General features: G+C 34.5%; 1 protein-coding gene across 3 annotated transcripts; it reads right to left on the bottom strand.

The window, feature by feature from the left end:
* Window positions 1–942: 942 nt before the first annotated feature.
* On the bottom strand, window positions 943–18,358 carry LOC114187975 (Glyceraldehyde-3-phosphate dehydrogenase-like family protein). 3 transcript variants are annotated; one of them, XM_085674486.1, is made up of 12 exons: window positions 18,054–18,358; window positions 17,586–17,736; window positions 17,423–17,500; window positions 17,070–17,185; window positions 15,776–15,829; window positions 9,555–9,642; window positions 9,349–9,441; window positions 5,969–6,015; window positions 2,578–2,631; window positions 2,300–2,463; window positions 2,045–2,114; window positions 943–1,367 (listed from the first exon to the last, which is right to left on the bottom strand). In XM_085674486.1, the coding sequence occupies exons 1-12, from the start codon at window positions 18,147–18,149 to the stop codon at window positions 1,242–1,244; spliced, it is 1,137 nt and encodes a 378-aa protein (XP_085530612.1). In that variant the 5' UTR covers window positions 18,150–18,358; the 3' UTR covers window positions 943–1,241. The 3 variants fall into 3 exon arrangements, 2 of the variants coding, with proteins under 2 accessions (XP_085530612.1, XP_027932232.2); XM_028076431.2 differs by having other exon boundaries at window positions 5,975–6,015; XR_014995701.1 differs by lacking the exons at window positions 943–1,367; window positions 2,045–2,114; window positions 2,300–2,463; ... (4 more) ...; window positions 17,586–17,736; window positions 18,054–18,358 and adding exons at window positions 11,422–11,602; window positions 11,678–11,847; window positions 12,153–13,332 and having other exon boundaries at window positions 17,423–17,446.
* Between the last annotated feature and the right edge of the window lie 1,660 nt (window positions 18,359–20,018).

Below are 20,018 nucleotides of genomic sequence, written 5' to 3'. Positions count from 1 at the left end.
CTAAATAATTAACAGATAGTAAATAATGTATGTTACATGTTAGTTTATGAATTTTTTTAATTTGTTTTTCATTTTTTTATTTTTCTTAATTAAAAAAAATGTTTTTGTCAAGCCAACATCATGTCACATAGCAATAGTAGTTCCATATGTCAAGGTTCGTGACACGTGTGAGTGTCACGTGTCAATCTTATATTTAATTTAATCTTTATATTCATTATTTTTATTCAATTTAGTACTAATTTCTTTAAAATTGAACAATTTTGTCTATTTTCAAATAAAGACCAAATTTAAATTTTATATAAATTTGATAGATTTTTTATTAAAATATTCCGAATTTAGGATTAGAGTTGGTTTAGAATTGGAATGAAAATTTTAGAAGTGAAAACTAGCATCATTAATTTAAAAATTTAAGAATTTAAAAATCACATAAATTATTTAATAAATTTATGTAATTTTTAGGTTAAAAATATTTAATACTTTATATGATTTTTATGTTAAAAATTAATTACATAGTCTAAGCTAAAATTTGGCATAACATTTATATAAAAATTAAATAATCTCAATTTGATAATGAACAAAATTACTAATTTTAAAAACAAAATTGAGACTGAATTGAACAAAAATAATAAATATAAAAATCAAATTGAATATAAAACACTAACACATGACTCAGATCTTGTGTGACATTGACACTAACACGTGTCACTGACCTGACATCTGACACTGCTACTATCACATAACACGATGCTACCTTGACACATGGACATTCTTTTTCAAATTAAGAAAACTTAAAAAAATTAAAAATTAAAAAAATCATAAACTGACACGTGACATACACAGTTTACTGTCCACTAATGATTTAGATGGTGCTAGTAAAAAAACAAAATTGACAAATTGAAACCTTATTAAACAGAAGATCAGTATTGAATTGACAAAATCGAATAAAAATAAGAACAAAATGTGTATTTTAACCTTCAAACTAATCATCAAAATTCTCCAATAGTCATGATATTTGTACGTTTAAGAAAAACAAAAATGCAAAAATCAATTCCATCTGTATCTGGTTCAGCATTATGTACCAACATTAGCACTAAAGCTTCATGTCTAATATCTTAAAAAAACTACGAGCCACTTATTTTGGCTTCAACCAAACAAAAAACGCACATCAGCAGCTTTCCAGGGCAAATCAGTAGCGGTTGTACCTTCTACTTTCTCTAATCAGGATACAAAAAAATTTCCCTTTAAGAAAATAAATCTTGAACATCCACGATATCCGCAAGAACACCAGCAGCAGTGGTGTCATTTCCGGCTCCGGCACCTTGAATAACCAGTGGTTGTTTACTATAGCATCGAGTGTATATTTCCAACTGCCATTTGTATACACAATAAAACAGAATATATGATGAGTACATGAATAAAAGAGAAAAAAGAGCAATACCCTATTTCTAGAAAAACAGTTGTCACTTGTTCAACAACATACTCCTTTCTTCATTTTGTATTTCTTGGACTTTTTTTACTCTCTACGATTTATTTCTTAGGTATAATTAGTAAATAGATTTAATTGGGTCTCTTGACACGTCTATTGCATGTATATGTCTTGGGCCAAAGAAAAAAAGAAATCAATGAGAAAAACAAACAAAAGGTGATTCAAGCTCAGTCTTGGAGATGATTCACATCCAAGAGTCTTCAAAGAAGTGGCAAGAAAACCAAGGCAAAGGAAGCACATAATGCATGAGGCAAGTAACACCTCCCTTAATTTAAATTTTCAGCAAATGCTCTATATATCTGTTTTAGAAGTTACATATGCATTTTATTTTATTAGTATTATGCTGTGCACTTAAGAAACAATTTCTGAAAATTAGGAGTGTGAATTCTGGCCCGTCAAAATTCAGGCCGGGCAGGCCAGCCCAACATCAGAAAACAGGTTGAAAATTGAACATGTCCCGCCACCGGCGGGATAGCTGACCCGACATTTCTTCATCCTCAATCACCTATCACTATTAAAAATGCTCAACACAACATCGAGAAAATAAAAGAAGCTTACGACGTTATCACTTCCCCTTAGTCTTCCCAAGGGAGAATTTTTTGGTAGCTCCTGAATACCAACTTCACACCTACGAAGAGAAAAGGTTAAATAGTAGAAAAGGAAACACGATATTGAATGTGAATAATTGCAAACAATGAACACTATAGAAGTCTATACAAAGAGTGATTCGAAAAATGGAGAAAAAGTGTGCAAAAGGTGTGAAATGAATGCTTGATTGAAGACACAATATGAAGGGAGGATAAAAAAAGATGCCTTGAACCCTCGATCACACAGACATAGCGCAGAACATTTCCATTTGAGGCTGCCTTCTCAACTCTAGCTTGAATATCTTTATCTAGCAACGAGAGTCCTCGGTCCAAGAAGTCTTCAACAGTCATTATATCAGGTCCCATTTCTTTGGGATACAAGCTCTCAATCTGTTAAATGCATATAGAAAAAATATAACAAACTTATTATAAAGGGAGAAAAACGGGTACAGAAACAGAAAAGCAAAGGACAGGAAAGTTGAATATACTAATGCAAATCCAAACCTTAATGCTATCTAGATTAATTTGATGGCCAAGTATTCGAGCAAGAATTAAAGCCTGTCTTAATATTGGCCCAAACAAAGAAAGTTAGCATTAGCAAATTATGTCATTCATAATTGAAAATAACAAACAACCAACAGTATTGTAATATCATTTCGAAATTAACATTCATTTCCCTGCACCATCTGCAGAAAGTGTATACACTTTTCCAATACCACTACTTTTCATAACCAAAATCATCAAATGGACACGCATGAATTTTACAAATCTAAGCTAACGAAAACTTATTTCTTTTTACACTTGAGACGTCCTAGATATCTCACATTGACTAGAGATATGATCAAATTATAATATATACGTAAATACAAATATCACTATGTAGGTTGGTTTCATGAGATTGAATTAAAGTTAAAGTCCACTTTTTAAATGGTTGTATGATTGCACGAAGAGGTTGGAGTCTATAGAGATGTGCAACAAAAGATTCTAAATGGCCAATTATATGAATTGTCGCGGTCTCTTTGTTTTTGAGCTTGCATGACCATCAAGGAAACCTACATCTCATGGTGAACAACTAAGAAAATAACTCAAACTCTAAGTATTCTTCTAAGTGTTTTAAAATTTTTAATGTTTAAACCGCAACAGCACCAAAACTCTCAAGATGAGCTTGGGTATCAATTTGAACTATATAAGGAAATAAAGAATTATTTAATTGATGATAATCACATCAATTATGTAAACCCCATATCACCTCACCTTTTTTTTTTCACTTTCTCTCTTTTCTCTCTTCTTATCTGGCGCAGCAACACCGTAGGGGAGGAGAGCCCATCCCCTTTCCAGCCATCTTCTTCAACCCTACTCTAGAAAAGGGAAAAACTTCATTTTCACTAGGTCATTTCAAAAGAGTAAGTTTCCCTTCTCTTCTCTTGAATCAAGAATCAATTCTCATGATTGTGAGGTGGTGGTTGTGCATGCGGTCTCATAATGTTTTCTAAGATTTTGAATTTGGGTTCTTTCTTGTGTTTGTTTAGAGCTTTCGTGAAATCTAGCGATTAGGGGTTGTGGGAGATCAAGAGGAATTCCTAAATCATGTAAGGGAAGCTAGTGTTGTTTTACTCTGTAGCGTTTTTTTCGAAATTAATGAATGCATGTTGATGAATTTGATCTGTGATGAGTATGATTGTTTTTGCTTGTATGGTTTGAAATTCTGCTCCTCGTAGCTGAATCCACAGGTTGTGGAAATATCCATTGGTTACCTATGGAACCTGCTTTTTGAATTATGCTTCTCGTAGTTAAATCCACTGGTTACCTGTGGAACACACTAGTGTAAATTCTGCATCCTGGAGCCAAATCCACAGGTTACTTGTGGAACCTTTTGTTTGCTTTATTCACCTTTAACATGAAAATATGAAATATGATATGTAAATATGATGAATAAGCATTGTATGATTGTTTGGTATGAGGAACTCGGTGTGAGATCATGTTTTGTGGAGAAGTGATAAGGTTATAAGTATAAAAGAGAATAAGTGGAATGGAATCAAAGAAGATGATTTGAATTGTTTGCAGTGTTATTGATATCGGATAATGGAAAATATCGGATACCCTAAAAATCCTTTATAAAGTTATGGCGGAATCAATAACGGGTTATGGCAGAAATATTAGAATAGAAAGAAATATAATATATAGATATAAATAATTAAAAAAAATTATATTTTGTCTAGAAGAATGTGAGAGGCGGCCACTGCCAGTGAACGGCGGAGACAGGCGGCGACCGGCGTTGGACGGCGGCTACCGATGATGAGTGGTGGCGACCAGCAGCAAGCAGCAAGGTCAGTCCAAGAAAAAGAAGATAGACTTGGAAAGGGTTAGTGGGAGTAATAGGTTAAAATAAGTGTTTATTGGGCCTGACCCAAATTTTTATTAAAACATTAGTTGGGCTTTTAACCCACTTAATACAGAAAGAAGAGAAGTATTCAACCCTGAAATTAGGGTTTCAATGTGCTCAGTTGCATCTCGCAAGGTCACTGCCGCCGCTACTTCTTCTCTGCTTCTTCTCCACTTCTTCTCCACGTCGTCCCGCCATTTTCGCCATAGTCGTTCCGCACCCGCAACCCGTTACAAAAAAAGCAGCCGCCATGGCCGCCATAAGAAACCCGCATCGCCACCGCATTTGTATGGTGGCAGGCTAAAAAACCGCCCCCGATTTACGCCATAACGCTGCCATAACCGGTTTTTAATAACACTGATTGTTTGTTGTATAAGGATTGTGCTTCTAAGGAAGAAGTGCAATCCCCACTAGGAGTTTGTTATGCATGACTAGGGATATGTGTTGGTCAGAAGCTATCCTATACTCTATTAGGTTTACAAACTCATATAGAGTGTAGTGACTTAGGTGGTGAGAGTTGAAGGAGGTTCTTATGGCGAGATTAGAGGTGGGACCACTAAACTGGCGATGCCATAAGTAACTTACCTTGTCCAGAGGTAATTGATTCATGTTGGTTAGGCCAACTGGAGCCAGGGCCTTTACCGCAATCCACTTTTATGACAAGTGCATAGCTTCTTATATCTGAGTCAATGCATAAATCCGGATAAACATCGAGTCTAGAAGTCATGTGTCTATGAATGTAGTCTAAACTGCAAAGTGTATGATTAAGAGTATTATTTTGAATTTATTTGATTGTTATGATTTCTCAATTTTATCATTAGCTTACCCTTTTTTGTTTGTTGGTTATTATGTTATTTTTGCTATGACCGCTATCATGGCGTGAGCAGATAGGACTGTAGGTGGTGATGTGACTAACCAGTAAGTCAATGGTCCTTAAAGGAAAGGATATTTTGGAAGTATGCATATAAGTATATGAAATGATGTGATTACTTGTTTTCAAGTGTATTTTGAAAAACTTTTATAAACCTAAGTAGTTTTGAAAGATTGTGACTATGTAAGGATTGTAATTTACACTATTATTATGGGGTTATGTATGTTTCCCTTTAATTACATGGCCAGGTACTGTTTAATACTAAATTGTAGGAACACAAGGAAAGTATAATCAAATTTCTTGGGTCGTTACAAATTACATTTTATTCACCTTTAATTCCAAGATTCAAACTCTTTCAAATAAGGTGAAATGAACAGAAAAATTCTAAAGATATTTTATCCACCATAACTGGCAACGGCATGCTGCTATAAATCAGCAATCCGATATTAATAACACAGCCTATTACCAAAGAATGGGCATCATTCATTGGTGACCAAAATGGACATTGTTTATATGTAGGCTGCAGTAATGTACAATGTCCTTGCGAGACCAAACCATTTTATATTGATTGTGAGACATTATCAGCTTTTACACAGATCAGAAATAGCTACAAAATTAATCTTCAAGGTTAAGCAAACTACATGAACCTTTCTAGCAACATCCATTCCACCAAGGTCATCACGTGGATCTGCAACAATATAGCATGTATAGATAAATAATCATTAACAAACTATTTAAAACATTGAAGTCAAATTATCATTAACTTTTGCAATTTACAGAGCTCAAGAGGAAACGAGCAAAAACATGAAGATTAATCATGACAATAACCTAAGAATATACTTCATAATGTCGATAGCTTTTTTCACAAAAAAAAAAAAAAGATGTTAATAACTTAAACATGAAGATTAATCATGACAATAACCTACGAATATACTTCATAATGTTAATAGCTTTCTTCACACAAAAAAAGATGTTAATAGCTGCTTACCTCATAAAAAAAAGTTGCTTACCTCAAAATTAGAAGAAAATAATTTCTCCCTTATTCATCTTGTGTATACATTTGTATACATTTGATATATATATTAGATAGATATACGTATATACACATATATACACATATATACATATAGCCTATTCAAGAAAACAAATTCCTGAGATTGTGGAATTGGTATGCTAGTAATAAAACCAAAATACAACAAAATAAAATCTAAAACGTCCTAAAATATCTCAACAATTCCCCTCAAGTTGGTGAATAAGTGTTCTCAATTCCCAAGTTGGATATAATCCTCTCTCAAAAGTTATTGTTGTTCAACCCCATGGTTATCAAACTTGTGAGTTAACTCGTTAACTCGGACAAGCTTACATGACTACTCATGGCTTCCGAGTCAACTTGCAAGCAAACTCGCTTTTCATGTTTGGTAGAATCGAGCGTAGAATCAGTGAACTCGTTCAAACTCGCGAGTTTGCAAGTTATTTGGCTTGTTCGTATGGAATGCATTTTTGAAGAACACTCACCTGATTAGGGCCCAGTGTCACTCATTTGAAGTTGCACTCTCTTGCACTCACGTCACTGTGCTCGCCAATGTTGTCACAAGTTGTTGTCCTCGCGATCACTCGCCGTCACTGTAGCACCTTCTCACCATCACGCTCGCTTATCGTTGCGCTCACTCGCCATTGTAGGGTTGCTAAGGGTAGGAGGAAAGTTTGGTTAAAGATGAAGTTTAGGGTTTCTTTGTTCTATTATCGACTTTTGGGCCTATATAAAATATAGTATATAATAATCTAATAATAATAATAATATTTCATTAAAAAAATTAAAAAAGTTATTTATAAAATCATATAACAATAATATATATATATATATATATATATATATATATATATATATATTTTATTTAAAGTAAACTCTTACGAGTTTACGATTCAAGTCTACGATTTGAGTTTACCACAATCTCACAAGTTTACATAAACTATCAAGTTTGACAACCTTGTTCAACCCATTTGTGAGTATATCTAGAAGTTGTCCTTGAGTAGACACATATGGGTTGCAAATCTAAGCCAGTGTCAATATGTTTGTCCACTTCAATATGTTAGTTCTATCATGTTGTACAGGGTTGTGAGCTACTGTTGATTGCAGATTTATTGTCACAATATAACCTCATAGGTTCATCCTACTTTGTATTAAAGTCTTCAGATGTAATCTTCAGCCATAAAAGTTCACATATCCCTTCAACCATTGCTCAATAAGTTATCACACTCTTTTACTCTTCCAAGTTACTAGATTTCCACCAAGGAAGGTGCAATATCTAGTAATTGACTTCCTGTTCATAATTGAACCTGCATGATCAAAATCAATATATGCCTCAACACTAACATTCTCATTTCTTTTGAACAAAATTCTTCTTTCTAGTGTCCCTTTTAAATACTGGATAATTCTAAGTGTAACTTGTAAATGTGCTTCCTTTGGTTGATGCATAAATTGTCTGACTAGACTTAGCAAAAGGAATATTAAATCTAGTGGGAGAAAGATAAATAAGTCTCCCCACAAGGCTCTAGTACATTGTTTTATCCACAACAACATCATTATTGCATGCTATTTTACCTATTTCCTAACAGTATTTTAACTTTCCTAAAGCCTTGATTTAAAACTCTTTGGCAAGGCAGAGGCTCAACCTTTGTTGCTTCTTTTCATCATTTGCAATAAAAATGATACGATACACATAGACCAATAAAACACTTACTCCCACTGAATTAGACTGCTTGATAAATTAAGTGTGGTCCCCTTGGCTCTGCTTGTATTTAAGGCTCATCATAACTTTGGTGAATCTTCCAAACCATACTCTAGGTGATGGTTTCAACCCGTCCCATGGAGGAATGCATTTTTCAAATCAAATTACTTCAAGTTCCAATCATGATTTTCCACCAAAGGAAAAATTATTCTGATTGTATTCCTTTTTGCAACTGGAACAAAGGTCTTCAAGGAATCCGCTCCATAAGTTTAAGTGAACCCTTTGCTACAAGCCTAGCCTTATACCTCTCAATAGTCCCACCACCAACCCTGTATTTTACTATGTAAACCCACTTGCACCCAACAGGCTTTTTTTTTTTGTTTTTTCAAGTGATAGGGTTACTAGTTTCCAAGTATTGTCTTCCTCAATTTCCAAATCTTGGCTTTTTCCATTTCTTGTCAATCAATGCTTTAGATACATAAGAAACTATAGTTGTGGTATTTAAGCTTGTTAGATAGGTTCTATGGGTAGATGAGAATTTTTCAAAGGATAGATAGTTTGCTAAAGGGTAACATGGTTTAGTGGAGGATGTGGTTCCTTTTCTAAGGGCAATTAGGAGATCTAAATTCTGATGTACTTGTGCAACTGGTTCTACAGAAGGAAGTAGTTCATAAAAGTTAGTAGAATCAGAATTTATAAGGTCAAACACATTTACCTCGTGTAATAATATAGGGTTGAACTCTTGAACATGAGTAGATTCTGGAATGGACTTTCCTCTTCAGCCGTACACCAGATTTTTCCCAAATTTAGTATCATCATGTGGTCTAATAACTGGTCTAGCATTTCTTTTTTGTGTGTGTGTTCATTGACATATTATAGTAAGTTACCATTTTCTGTTGAACTTAATGTATCAAATACACCCCTACCCACTATTGGATTTCAGACTTTGGAGCCTTAAACCATAACCCTCCCTAAGTGCTTTTCCACATATTCCACAACTAATGGAAACATGATACATTCAAATGTTAAAATCATAGGAATTATAAGATTTAGGTGGGGAAGAAGAAATGTGAGAATAATATTTAGATTGATATGGATGCGATTCGGACCCAAGTCCAATTTATATTATAATTTGGTCAAACACTAGTGTAGTGTTACTAGTACAAGCCAAAGGAAGTCATAATACTGATAATATCCCCATATTCATAAGGTTCAAGGGTAGAAACTACCTATGACATAGATTAATCAGTTTCACATGTCAACAACACAATTTCAAATGTAACATCACTAACCTGGTTCAGTATACCCGAGACTTTTAGCATCTTTAACAACTTGGCTGAGTGGCTTTCCATCTTCAACCTCACTCATTACATACCCCAATGTCCCTAACAAGAGCAAGTAACAGAATACAGTATCAAAAGAGTTAATTTTGTACAAATAATGCATGTTGGAAAACCCAAAAATAATGTGTAATTATAGGATCGTAAAAGATATATACCACTCAAACTGCCAATAATTTGATGAACAGGATCACCAGAACAGATTATACGATTCAGGGATGCTATTACAGGAAGACCAGCTCCTACCTTTAAAAATATAATTACCAGCTCAGTAGTAGTTCATCAATATAATTCAATTGCATTTAAGTCTAATAAGAATATGACAAGCACCCTCCAAATCTATGTTGTGCCACAGAAAAATGGAAGAGGAGCAGGAGATTGCAATTAAGCGCAATGAGGAGAGGATGAGTAAGGAGAATGGATTTGAGTGGTAAAAACCCGCTCGTGTGGCAGGTAGTGAAATAACAGGTTAAAACAGAGAGAGCAATGGAGAAAAGAGACTAAAGGTATTTTTAGTGAGGCCTGTGTTATAATTTCATGCTTATTGTTTCTGTTAGTTTTTCATTTCTGTTGGAATGGCTTCTTGAGCATTGGTTTCTCACTGAAATGACTAACTACATGAATTCCTTTATGGATTCTAGTACGTGTATTAAAAAAGTGATGTAGGACTAAATATCCAGAAGTAACAATTGATTGTGGTTATTATTTGCTTTACATTGTTATATTATTATGGCCAATTAATAAATTGTGTAGGAGGTGATAAGTCATTTACATTCTTCTGAAAATAAAAGTTTTAACAAAATGAAGCCCTTTTGGATGCCTATTGTCATGTTGAAATGCAGAAGCTACTACATTCACGCGATGAGGTAGTTTGGTGCACGTATGTACTTAACTACCTTAATCATGAGTAATCATGAATTAATTAAGTGCATTCATGTACCTTCTACATCTCAACTATGGCAGTCCAACATGTTCCTTATTCTAGAATCTTTTAAATCATTATAGAATGTGTATGCGAGAGAAAAATCTAATGTGCATAACTTCATTCATGCTTATAAATATGTGACAGAGGAATAACACAATATGTTTAACATATAAATAAGGTGGAGGAAGAGTACGGGTGTTTAAGGGATGAGTTGGGTAGGATTTAGGCAAGCCCATTACCCAACCCACTAAAAAAATATTGTATTGGGCTGGGTTTCTGTATTTATGTTAAAACTCAATGCAACCCAACTCACTCTTGTGCGAATTGGCTTGAGTTGGATCAATTGAATAGAAATTTGGAAAACTTTATTTTTTGTTTAAAAAATTAGTTTTAAAGTTTCATTCTAATTAAAAGATGAAACATCTTTATAAAAATTAATTTAAGGCTTCAAGTAGATAAGTCAAGTTATAACAAGTTTGACCATACTAATTCAAGCTGTGAAGAAAAAAACATAACACAATTTGTCATAACACAAGTATAAGAGTGAGTGTTGGGTTGGATTTTGGGTCAGCCATACTAAACCCATCACTCAAATTGTATAAGAGTAAGTTAGTTTGTGTTGGGTCAGGTTTGACTCAATCATAAATGAAACCAACCCAATCTAATTCATTTGGATTGGGTCAAGTTGAATCATCGGGTAACTGAAACCAAGGTTGTCAAACTCGAGAGTTTACGTAAACTTGTGAAAGCCCAGTAAACTCGAATCGTAAACTCGTAAGAGTTTACTTCACAAGGAAAAAAAAATTAATTTATATAAATAATATCCTAATTCAAACAAGTCCATAAAATTATATAGCTTAAAAGTATTTGAAATAAATAAGTTTATACAAATACTATAAAACATAAATTCAAATATCAAATGTCTATGTGTAATCCTCTGATCCTCTAATGATATCATCATCATCATCTTCATCCAACTCCTCCCCTGATGTAACGTGCATCCTCATTGGCATCAAAAGTTATGTTATTAAGATCAAGAGCATCTAGAGTTGGATTTGTTGTTGGTCCATCTAAGTGAACATCAATTTCACCTTCAGCTTGCTCAATCTCAACAACATCATCTGCCTCTTCAGTTATCCATTCATCATCTGATTCAATGTCATCAAATGGTGGAGCAACACTTTTTCGAATTTGTCTACTTTTCAACTTCAAGTTATACATCACATAAACTAAATCATTCATCTTTTTCTGATACAAACGGTTCCTTCTCTTTGTATGAACCTAAAATGAAATATTAAATTTTAGTAGATATAAACCTAATAAAGAAAATTATAAATTATAAATAATTTAAATTACCATCTCGAATGAGCTCCAACTACGCTCACAACCCAAAGAGCTACAAGTCAAGCTTAGAATTCGAATAGCAAATCTCTTCAACTCCGGAGTTGCATCCCCAAACATCTCCCACCATTCACCAGGATTTAATGCTTTCCTGCATTCCTTTGCATCTTCCATTCCAAAAAGACCTATAGCAAAATGAAATTGAACAATTTGCAAATTAATTTTTCTTCTTTCTACAATATCTAGCACTAATCTTCTCATGCACTCATACAATCCTTCTTTAAGCTCTCCACCATCATCACATCTAAAGTTAGGTTCATAGTGGAAGTGGGGGTTGAGAAAATAGGCAGCTGCATGCAAAGGCCTATGAAGTTGATTATCCCATTGAGCATCAATTATTCTCCAAACATCTTCATAACTACATTCAATACCAAACAAATTTCAGACATAAGGAATTAAACTTTTAATGAGTTAAAGTTTGGAAGTTTACCTCTTCTTAATATTGTTAAAATTGGACCTAATCTTTTCTTTTGCACAGTCCATCTCTTCATAAATGAAACCCATTGTGGGTTTTACATCTGAGTCCACCAATCTTAAGACCACCATAAGAGGGGCAGTAGCCTTCAAGCATGTGGAGACATTCTTCCAAACTCGGTTGTCTAATACCACGCGTTCTATTCCTTTCCCCTCTTGTGAAGTTCCAAATTTGCTTGTCTTCCACTCATCGGAGTTAAACATGGTCAATAATGATGCCTTCAATTCATGAAGACAACCAAGAGTCAAATATGCCGTGGCAAATCTAGTCACACCCGGTCTTATCAAGTCTCTACCTATAGTGAACTTTTTCAACAATGAAATCAACATTGTTCTTCCATAAATGTAAGTGGTAATCTTTCTTCCCTTCTTGATTGTCAATTCATGGACCTTCAAATTCTTTTCAAAATCTTCAAAGATCAAATCAATACAGTGTGCAACACATGGAGTCCAATACAATCGTTCTCTTTTTTGCATCAACAAATCTCCAGCTGCCTTGAAATTTGCAGCATTATCAGTGACAACTTGAATTACGTTTTCTTCTCCAACATACTCAACAACATCATCTAACATCTTAAATACTTTATCAGTTGTTTTTGAAATGTCTAAGGTGTCAAGTGAATAAAGAAAAGTCGTCCCTTTAGGACTATTCACCAAGAAGTTGCAAATAGAACGTCTTTTTTTGTCCGTCCAACCATCAGACATAATGGTACAACCAGTTCTCTTCCACTCCTTGTATTCTTCAAGCATTAAATATGTTTTTCTCATAGCTTGTTTCAAGAGCTTCTCTCTAATATCATAATAAGAGGGTGGTTTGTAGCCAACTCCATATTTACCAATCATTTCACACATCTTTGCAAATGCTGGATTTCTAATCACATTGAAATGAATGGCACTAGTGTAAAAGACTTCAGCTACTTGAGCATCAACCTCTTCTTTGAATCCTTTTTTCATCATTTGATTTATAGTTTCTTGGACTCCCCCTTTACTAGCATTGGCAACTGTTTGTTTTCCTTTAAAGCCAAACAACATATGTCCTCCTTCATCTTCTTCATCAATGATATTCAACTTTCTTCTCTTTAATGCTGCATGCTTAGCTTCTGCAACTATCTTTATCATCAAATTTTTTATTTCTCCTGAAACAGAGGCACAAGGTTCAGAATCTTCCCTAGTTCCAGCAAGATGATGTTTGAATCTAAATATTCCTCCACTCACAATCTTTGAGCAATAGTTACATTTAACTTTTCTACCATTGCCATTAATATCAAACCCGTGTTTCCATCCAATATCAGACCGGTTCCCCGGAGCATTTTTACTTCTACTATTGAAAGATAAGGATGCACTTGGATTAGTATCCACTGAATTTGAAGCATTTCCAGACATAGTGGTGTAAATTTTCACTACAAAATTAACATATAAAAAATCACAGTTGAACTAAACCTATCTATCAAGGGCTTAAATAAAACTGCAATTATTTAAAAGAAAAATTAAGTAAATAATTCTATTTATAAATAACAAGACTAGATGAGCTACCAGGGACAGATCACGCTACGCACTGCACTGCATAGGGAAGATGCAACCAACGTTTGACGGCGAGATGGTGACCGACGGTGACAGCGACTGTCACAGACCAGGACGCAACAAGGCGAGACAACGGCGAGGCAAAACGACAACGAGGCGATGCGAACAGTGACGGGACACGAACTCGAACGCGAGCGCAGTGGCAACCTCCACATGCGACGACCACGACGACTGTCACAGACCACGACACAACGATGAGGCGAGACGACGGCGAGGGGAAACGACAGCGAGGCGATGCGAACAAGGATGCGACGCGAGCTGCGACAAACGTGAACAATGACAGGACGTGAACGCGAGAACGATGGCAACCTCCAGACGCGACGGCGACTGCAGTGGCCAAGATCTCCAGACGCGACGAGAGCTTAACACACAGAGAGGGCAAACACGATTGAAAAATTCGAAAACCAAAAACCCTAAATCTCGTTTCAAAATCAGGTCAGATCTCCCCCAAACGGCGTCGTTTTCGTTTCAGTTTTTTCACCCATTCAAACTCGCACACACGTTCCAAACTTGCGATTTTGCGCAATTCTAACGAGCCTACTTCCGATTCCACCGAGTTTACATAAAAATCGAGTTTGATTCCGAGTTAACTCAGAAGCCATGTCTAGAATCACAAACTCGTCCGAGTTAACGAGTTAACTCGCAAGTTTGATAACCATGACTGGAACCATGAACATTCCTAACAATGTGTTGTCCCTCGAGGTAGAAAAGTATTAAAGAAAAAAAATTACTATAAGGAAACACTATAGAGGGACTTATCTTAATGTTTGTTTTGAATTCTTGCAATATGGAAAAAGTGTTTATAGGAGATTTGTTAGGCATATCAAAGTTAGATGGAAACAATAATGAAGTCATTCAACAACAATGAAAGTAAATGTATTTGCAATCATTGATAATAGATGGGCATGTCAACTTCATCGCCCCTTGCATGCAGCTAGTCACTTTTTGAACCCAAAGTTCTATTATTCCAACCTAGAAATGGAATATGATTTGGAAGTTACAAATGGATTGTATGCTTGCATCAAGAGGTTGGTGCCAAGTAAAGACGTGCAACAAAAAATTGTAATTGAGTTGCCTCTTTATAAGAGTGGAAGTGGACTCTTTGGTGATGACTTTGCCAAAGAATCAAGGTAGACCACATTCCCGATGAGACACATCAATGCTTTCTAAATTGCGTTAAGATATAATGGTTACATTCTAAGTTATTTTCTTTGCTTTTGTAGCTCAATGGTGGAAGAATTATGGGCATGCAACTCTAAACTTACAAAAGCTAGTAATCAAAATTTTAAATTTTAACATAGTTCATTGGGTTGTGAACGAAATTGGAGTGTATTTGAACAAGTAACAAGGAAAACAGGAGATAGAAACAAAAAATTGTGTAATGACTATCATAAGATTCATCACATACTATTACACTTCAAAAGAAACACACATTTGGTTCAACGACAACATAAAAAGCAATTTTTTTAAGATCACTTTTCAAAGAAAGAAAATAAGATATACTCCTTGTGTTTCAAAAGGGAATTGAATTTCATATGTTAAGTTTTGTTCTTCGTGTTTTATATTTTCATCAACATAATTTCACAAGTCAGCCACACACCGCAATTCATCTTTCCCTTCTTAATATAATGGAGAAGATGAATCATCAATAGCTGGAAAACACACCATGTGGCTTTTTCCGTGGATTTAATTTTCCTTTTTTATCAAGGTAAATTTTGCTTAAAAAATTTAAGCAAAGCGTCAGTTTGTACATTATTGATCCATACAAGTCATTCAGAACTTCTAAAGGCTTAGATTTGATTAGTATGAGACCAGTGTTCAAAACAACAAAGCATAACCAAGCAAAGAAATTAAAGCAGTAATGCTGAATTTTATATTACACTTAGTGGAAAATACACATTTTAATAAATATTTTCAATGCTATCACAAATGTGATAATCCTGCTACGTGCTGCTAGAGAGACATGTGTAGTTAAGGAAAGAAATAAGTATCACTTACAGTTGACTCATGCCGGATATGACGTGGATACATGAAAAGTTTCTTGAAATCCTCCTGTCACATAAAAGAGGTAATTGTTTGGATGAAGGATGCACAACTACGTAAAAACATACTAGTGAGAGGAAGAAACCAAAATCTTTTGAAACCTTAATATGAAAATGTAAAATACTGCCCCGTCCAATTAGGATAATGCACTCCTTGTTTCAGAAACTTTGAATATGCACCAATTAAAACTATCACCTCATTATTTAAACATTTCTAGTACGTTTTCTGAAAATGTAAATACAGTCGTGAATGATGATAATTGGGACGCTTCAGGAGTAATGGGACAAGCTAATAATGAAGTTTCTAAAATCATGTTACCTTGCATTATATTTTTAAAAAGTCACCCTTTACGCCATATTTGTTACAAAATTACCATTTGAACCGTAAAGTTTTAAAAAATCCAAACATTTTCAAATTTACACTTTTACCCTTTAAACCAATAATAACCCACAAAATACCAAAAAGACAGACCTAATAACGAAATTGAGATGGAGGAACTGAGATGCCAAATTCAACATCTTCAAGCCACTGTGAACTTCAACAAGCTCTAATAGAAGAACAAACAAAATGTTTGGGTGAAGAATCTGATGAGTGTCCTCATACAATAGCAATGTTGCTCTAGAAGACAGCAATTTTGATTAATGATATTATGGTCAAGCTTCCACATTTTGATGGCAAGTTACAACCTAAAGAATTTGTTGATTGGATCCAAACTGACGAAGAAATGTTTGAATTTAAGGAAATCCATGAGGATCTAAAAGTCAAGATTGTCACAGTTATGCTAAAGAAGCATGCTTCCACAAGGTGGAGAATCTAAAGAAGCATGAGCGTGAAGGGAAGACTAAGATCAAAGCATGGGAGAAGATGCTATGTGCACATACATGTAAGTTCTTGCTTGAGCATTATATCAAGATAAAAAAAAACGGCCATGAGCACTACAGTCCTGAAGTATGAAAATTGTGATTTAAGAACAACAAATTTTGACAAAAATCAAACAAAAGGATAACAATACAAAAATTATAGTGTTTAAGGATCACATAGAATGTTTATTAAGCTTTATGACCACGTACAAGGCCATAACTTGGAGCCCGTATACTGGATATTTTCTTTCTTATTTTGTGTACATCAGTACCAAGGGTTACATATAGAGAAGCAAAAGAAAATCAAAATAAATAGTCTTTCTTGACTTGATAAATATCCCCCAACTCTCATCTCAACAATTGTTATAAAATAATGAAGATGGTTGTACCATTGAAGATGTAAGAGGCTTCTTATTTGCCAAAACAGCACAACAACCCATATCAATTGTTTGCTTTAGCACCACAACAGTGTCAAAGCTAGCAGAGCAATCCACAAGCACCAAACCTATAATAAAAAAAAAAAAAATAGCTGTTCAGTGATTTAGTGCATGAAGCTGTGAAGGTTCACTCTCATTTCAAATTTATTTTAAAATCCACAACAGTAAGCAAGCAATGCAGTCTATAATAAAAATTCAAGGATTAAATATGTTTGGGGTATGGGGCGTTGCAGGATACAACAGCAGAGGAGGTTTCATGGGTACTGCCATAACCAGTTCATGGTGGTGAATGATTGCTTACATACCTGTTTTTCTACCAAGTTGAGATGCAATCTCTAGAATCTTTCCTTCTGACTCCGGATGCCCAAACGCCCGGCATTCCCCTTTAAATAACATACAACAAGTAAACATTCTAAAAAATATAAATTTTCATATCACCATCAAGAAAAATTAGGCATAAATATCAACCGAAATCACAAAGTTTTGATAGAGATTCGCCAGCGCTCTTGACCCGGCAAAGTTGTAACAAAAAGCTGTCGTCCAACCCCTTATTCAGCAAATCATCCGACACCACCAAAGATTTACTATCACCAACTCCTACAACTCTCAAGCACAGTCCCTGCCAACAAAAAAAAAAACTCAAACACAATAAATAAATTGAAACATCAATCAACTAAACAAAAAATGCACATTTTTCTATACCCATTCTCAATCAATTTCAAAAAATAAAATCACGGAGCGCAATCGCTGGATTCATTTGGCAGAGAAGCCAAAAGCCCGCACAAATAACCCCAGAAAGAAAAAAAAAAGTTCAAAAGACAAATGGTATATCAGAAACCCAAATAACTTGTCATTTTCAGGTTAAAGCCATGACAAAAAAAATAGGAAACTGAAGCACAATTTGGAAACATAAGAATCCATCTAAAGGGACATTACCTGTGTGGAGTGAAGAGAACGGCAAGAGACAATGTGTTCGAGAAGTTGACGACCAACTCCTCCACAACCCATTAGAATCAGAGGAATATTCTTCATTTTTTTTCCTTTCAATCTTTCAAATTTTTTTAGAGAGAAGTTGTCAATTAAATTTATTAGGGTTGTGTGTGTGATGGAAGAACTAGTAGCTTTAAGTACAGAGGGGACTGTGAAATGTGATCCTTGATTCCAATTCTGCAGCTTAGAACATAGGCGGAAAGTTAGTCATCAAATATGACAAAAAAAAATCAATACTTACAACAGAGGCAGATAATCAATCATCAAATATGACATAAACAATTCAATATTATAATTCTATTAAATACATTATATGAAATTCTAATTTGACTAAAACAGCATTAATATATAATTTTATTAAATGCATTATATATTAAAGTTAATCAAATCCTACATCATTTAGCTGGCACTACCACTTGTAAAAAAATTATATTTGTAGGTATCCGCACTATTTATACCTTGTCCTCTTTACTTAGATTTGCTTGCGATAATCTCAGAATTTACATTTTTATATGTTTAGAGAAAAGACAAGTAAAGATAAAGATCCTAATTTTGTCTGATTTCAAAAGAAACAAAGATGACAAAACGTGAAATGATTATGTTTAAACGAAAACCATGACCAAAATACAAATGTCACAATCCAAAAACCTTATTTTTAAAGGATTTAGTGACCATTACCACGTAAAGGGCCCCAATTTGGAAAAACAATGTCCTTTTTGCAAATTTTATTTCTTTTTTAAAAAAGATTAAACCAAATTCCGAGGAGAGGGTCTACATCCAAAAGATTGGACAACCATTACCACGTAGAGGGCCCCGATCCAAAAAAAAAAACATTTTGCAAATCTGATTTCTTTTTGAGAAAGATTAGACCAATCCCGAGGAGAGGATCTACATTCAAAGGATTCGGCGACCATTACCACGTAAAGGGCCCAAATCTGGAAAACAAAAACTTTTTGCAAATCTGATTTCTTTTTGAGAAAAATTAGACCAATGCTTGAGGGGAGGGTTTACATCCAAAGGATTCGGCGACCATTCTCACGTAGAGGACCCCGATCCGAAAAACAAAAACGTTTTGCAGATCTGATTTCTTTTTTAGAAAGATCAGACCAATCCTGAGGAGAGGATCTACATCCAAGGGATTCAACGACCATTACCACATAGAGGGCCCCAATCCTAAACATATCCCATTTTGCAAATATGATTTAAAAAAATAAACAAATTACGAGGAGAGGATCTATACCTAATGGAGAACCTAAATTTTGATTTAAGCATAAACAAACACCACATGAATGTCATTTGAAAAAGAAGTAGAGTGATCCCATGCCCCTATGGCCCTTATTTTTCTTTTTGAACCTTTCCAAAAATTGTCTTGATAATAAAAATGAATGGTATGATGTGATAAAGGTGTATGAATGCATGGATGCACAAAACCCTTACTTTTCCTTACTTTCCTTTTCTTTTCCTCATTTTTTTATTTAATTTATTTTGATTATTATTATTTTTTGCCTCCACAACATCCCTTAGGAGCTAATATGCATTTAGTGAATATACATGTGACGTTTCCTGACACAAATATACCTTTTTACCATTATTTTTATTATCTTTAATTACCAACTTAGTGTGACACAAAACTTTTTTACAACAAATTTATGAAAACCCAAATGATATATTTTTTATCAAATAAAGCGAAATGTAAAAACTTGAAAACAATGTCGATATCCTTAGTTGCATCCTCTATCATGGAATCATCATGCATAGAATTTTTAACCGCATCGAAGTTGACTGGCAACGGTAACTCCTCCCCATCCATCCTTATGAGAATTAGTGCCCCACCAGAGAATTCTTTCTTCACCACATACCCACATACGGAACTTCATAATTTGGAGTCCATTTGCCTCTATGGTCCTTTTG

Source organism: Vigna unguiculata, chromosome 6 (genome assembly GCF_037176805.1).
Source record: "Vigna unguiculata cultivar grain cowpea cultivar isolate G323 ecotype 2 chromosome 6, ASM3717680v1, whole genome shotgun sequence".
NCBI lineage: Eukaryota > Viridiplantae > Streptophyta > Magnoliopsida > Fabales > Fabaceae > Vigna > Vigna unguiculata.
The sequence above is the reverse complement of the archived record's forward strand: the minus strand, read 5'-3'. Positions and strand labels throughout refer to the sequence as shown.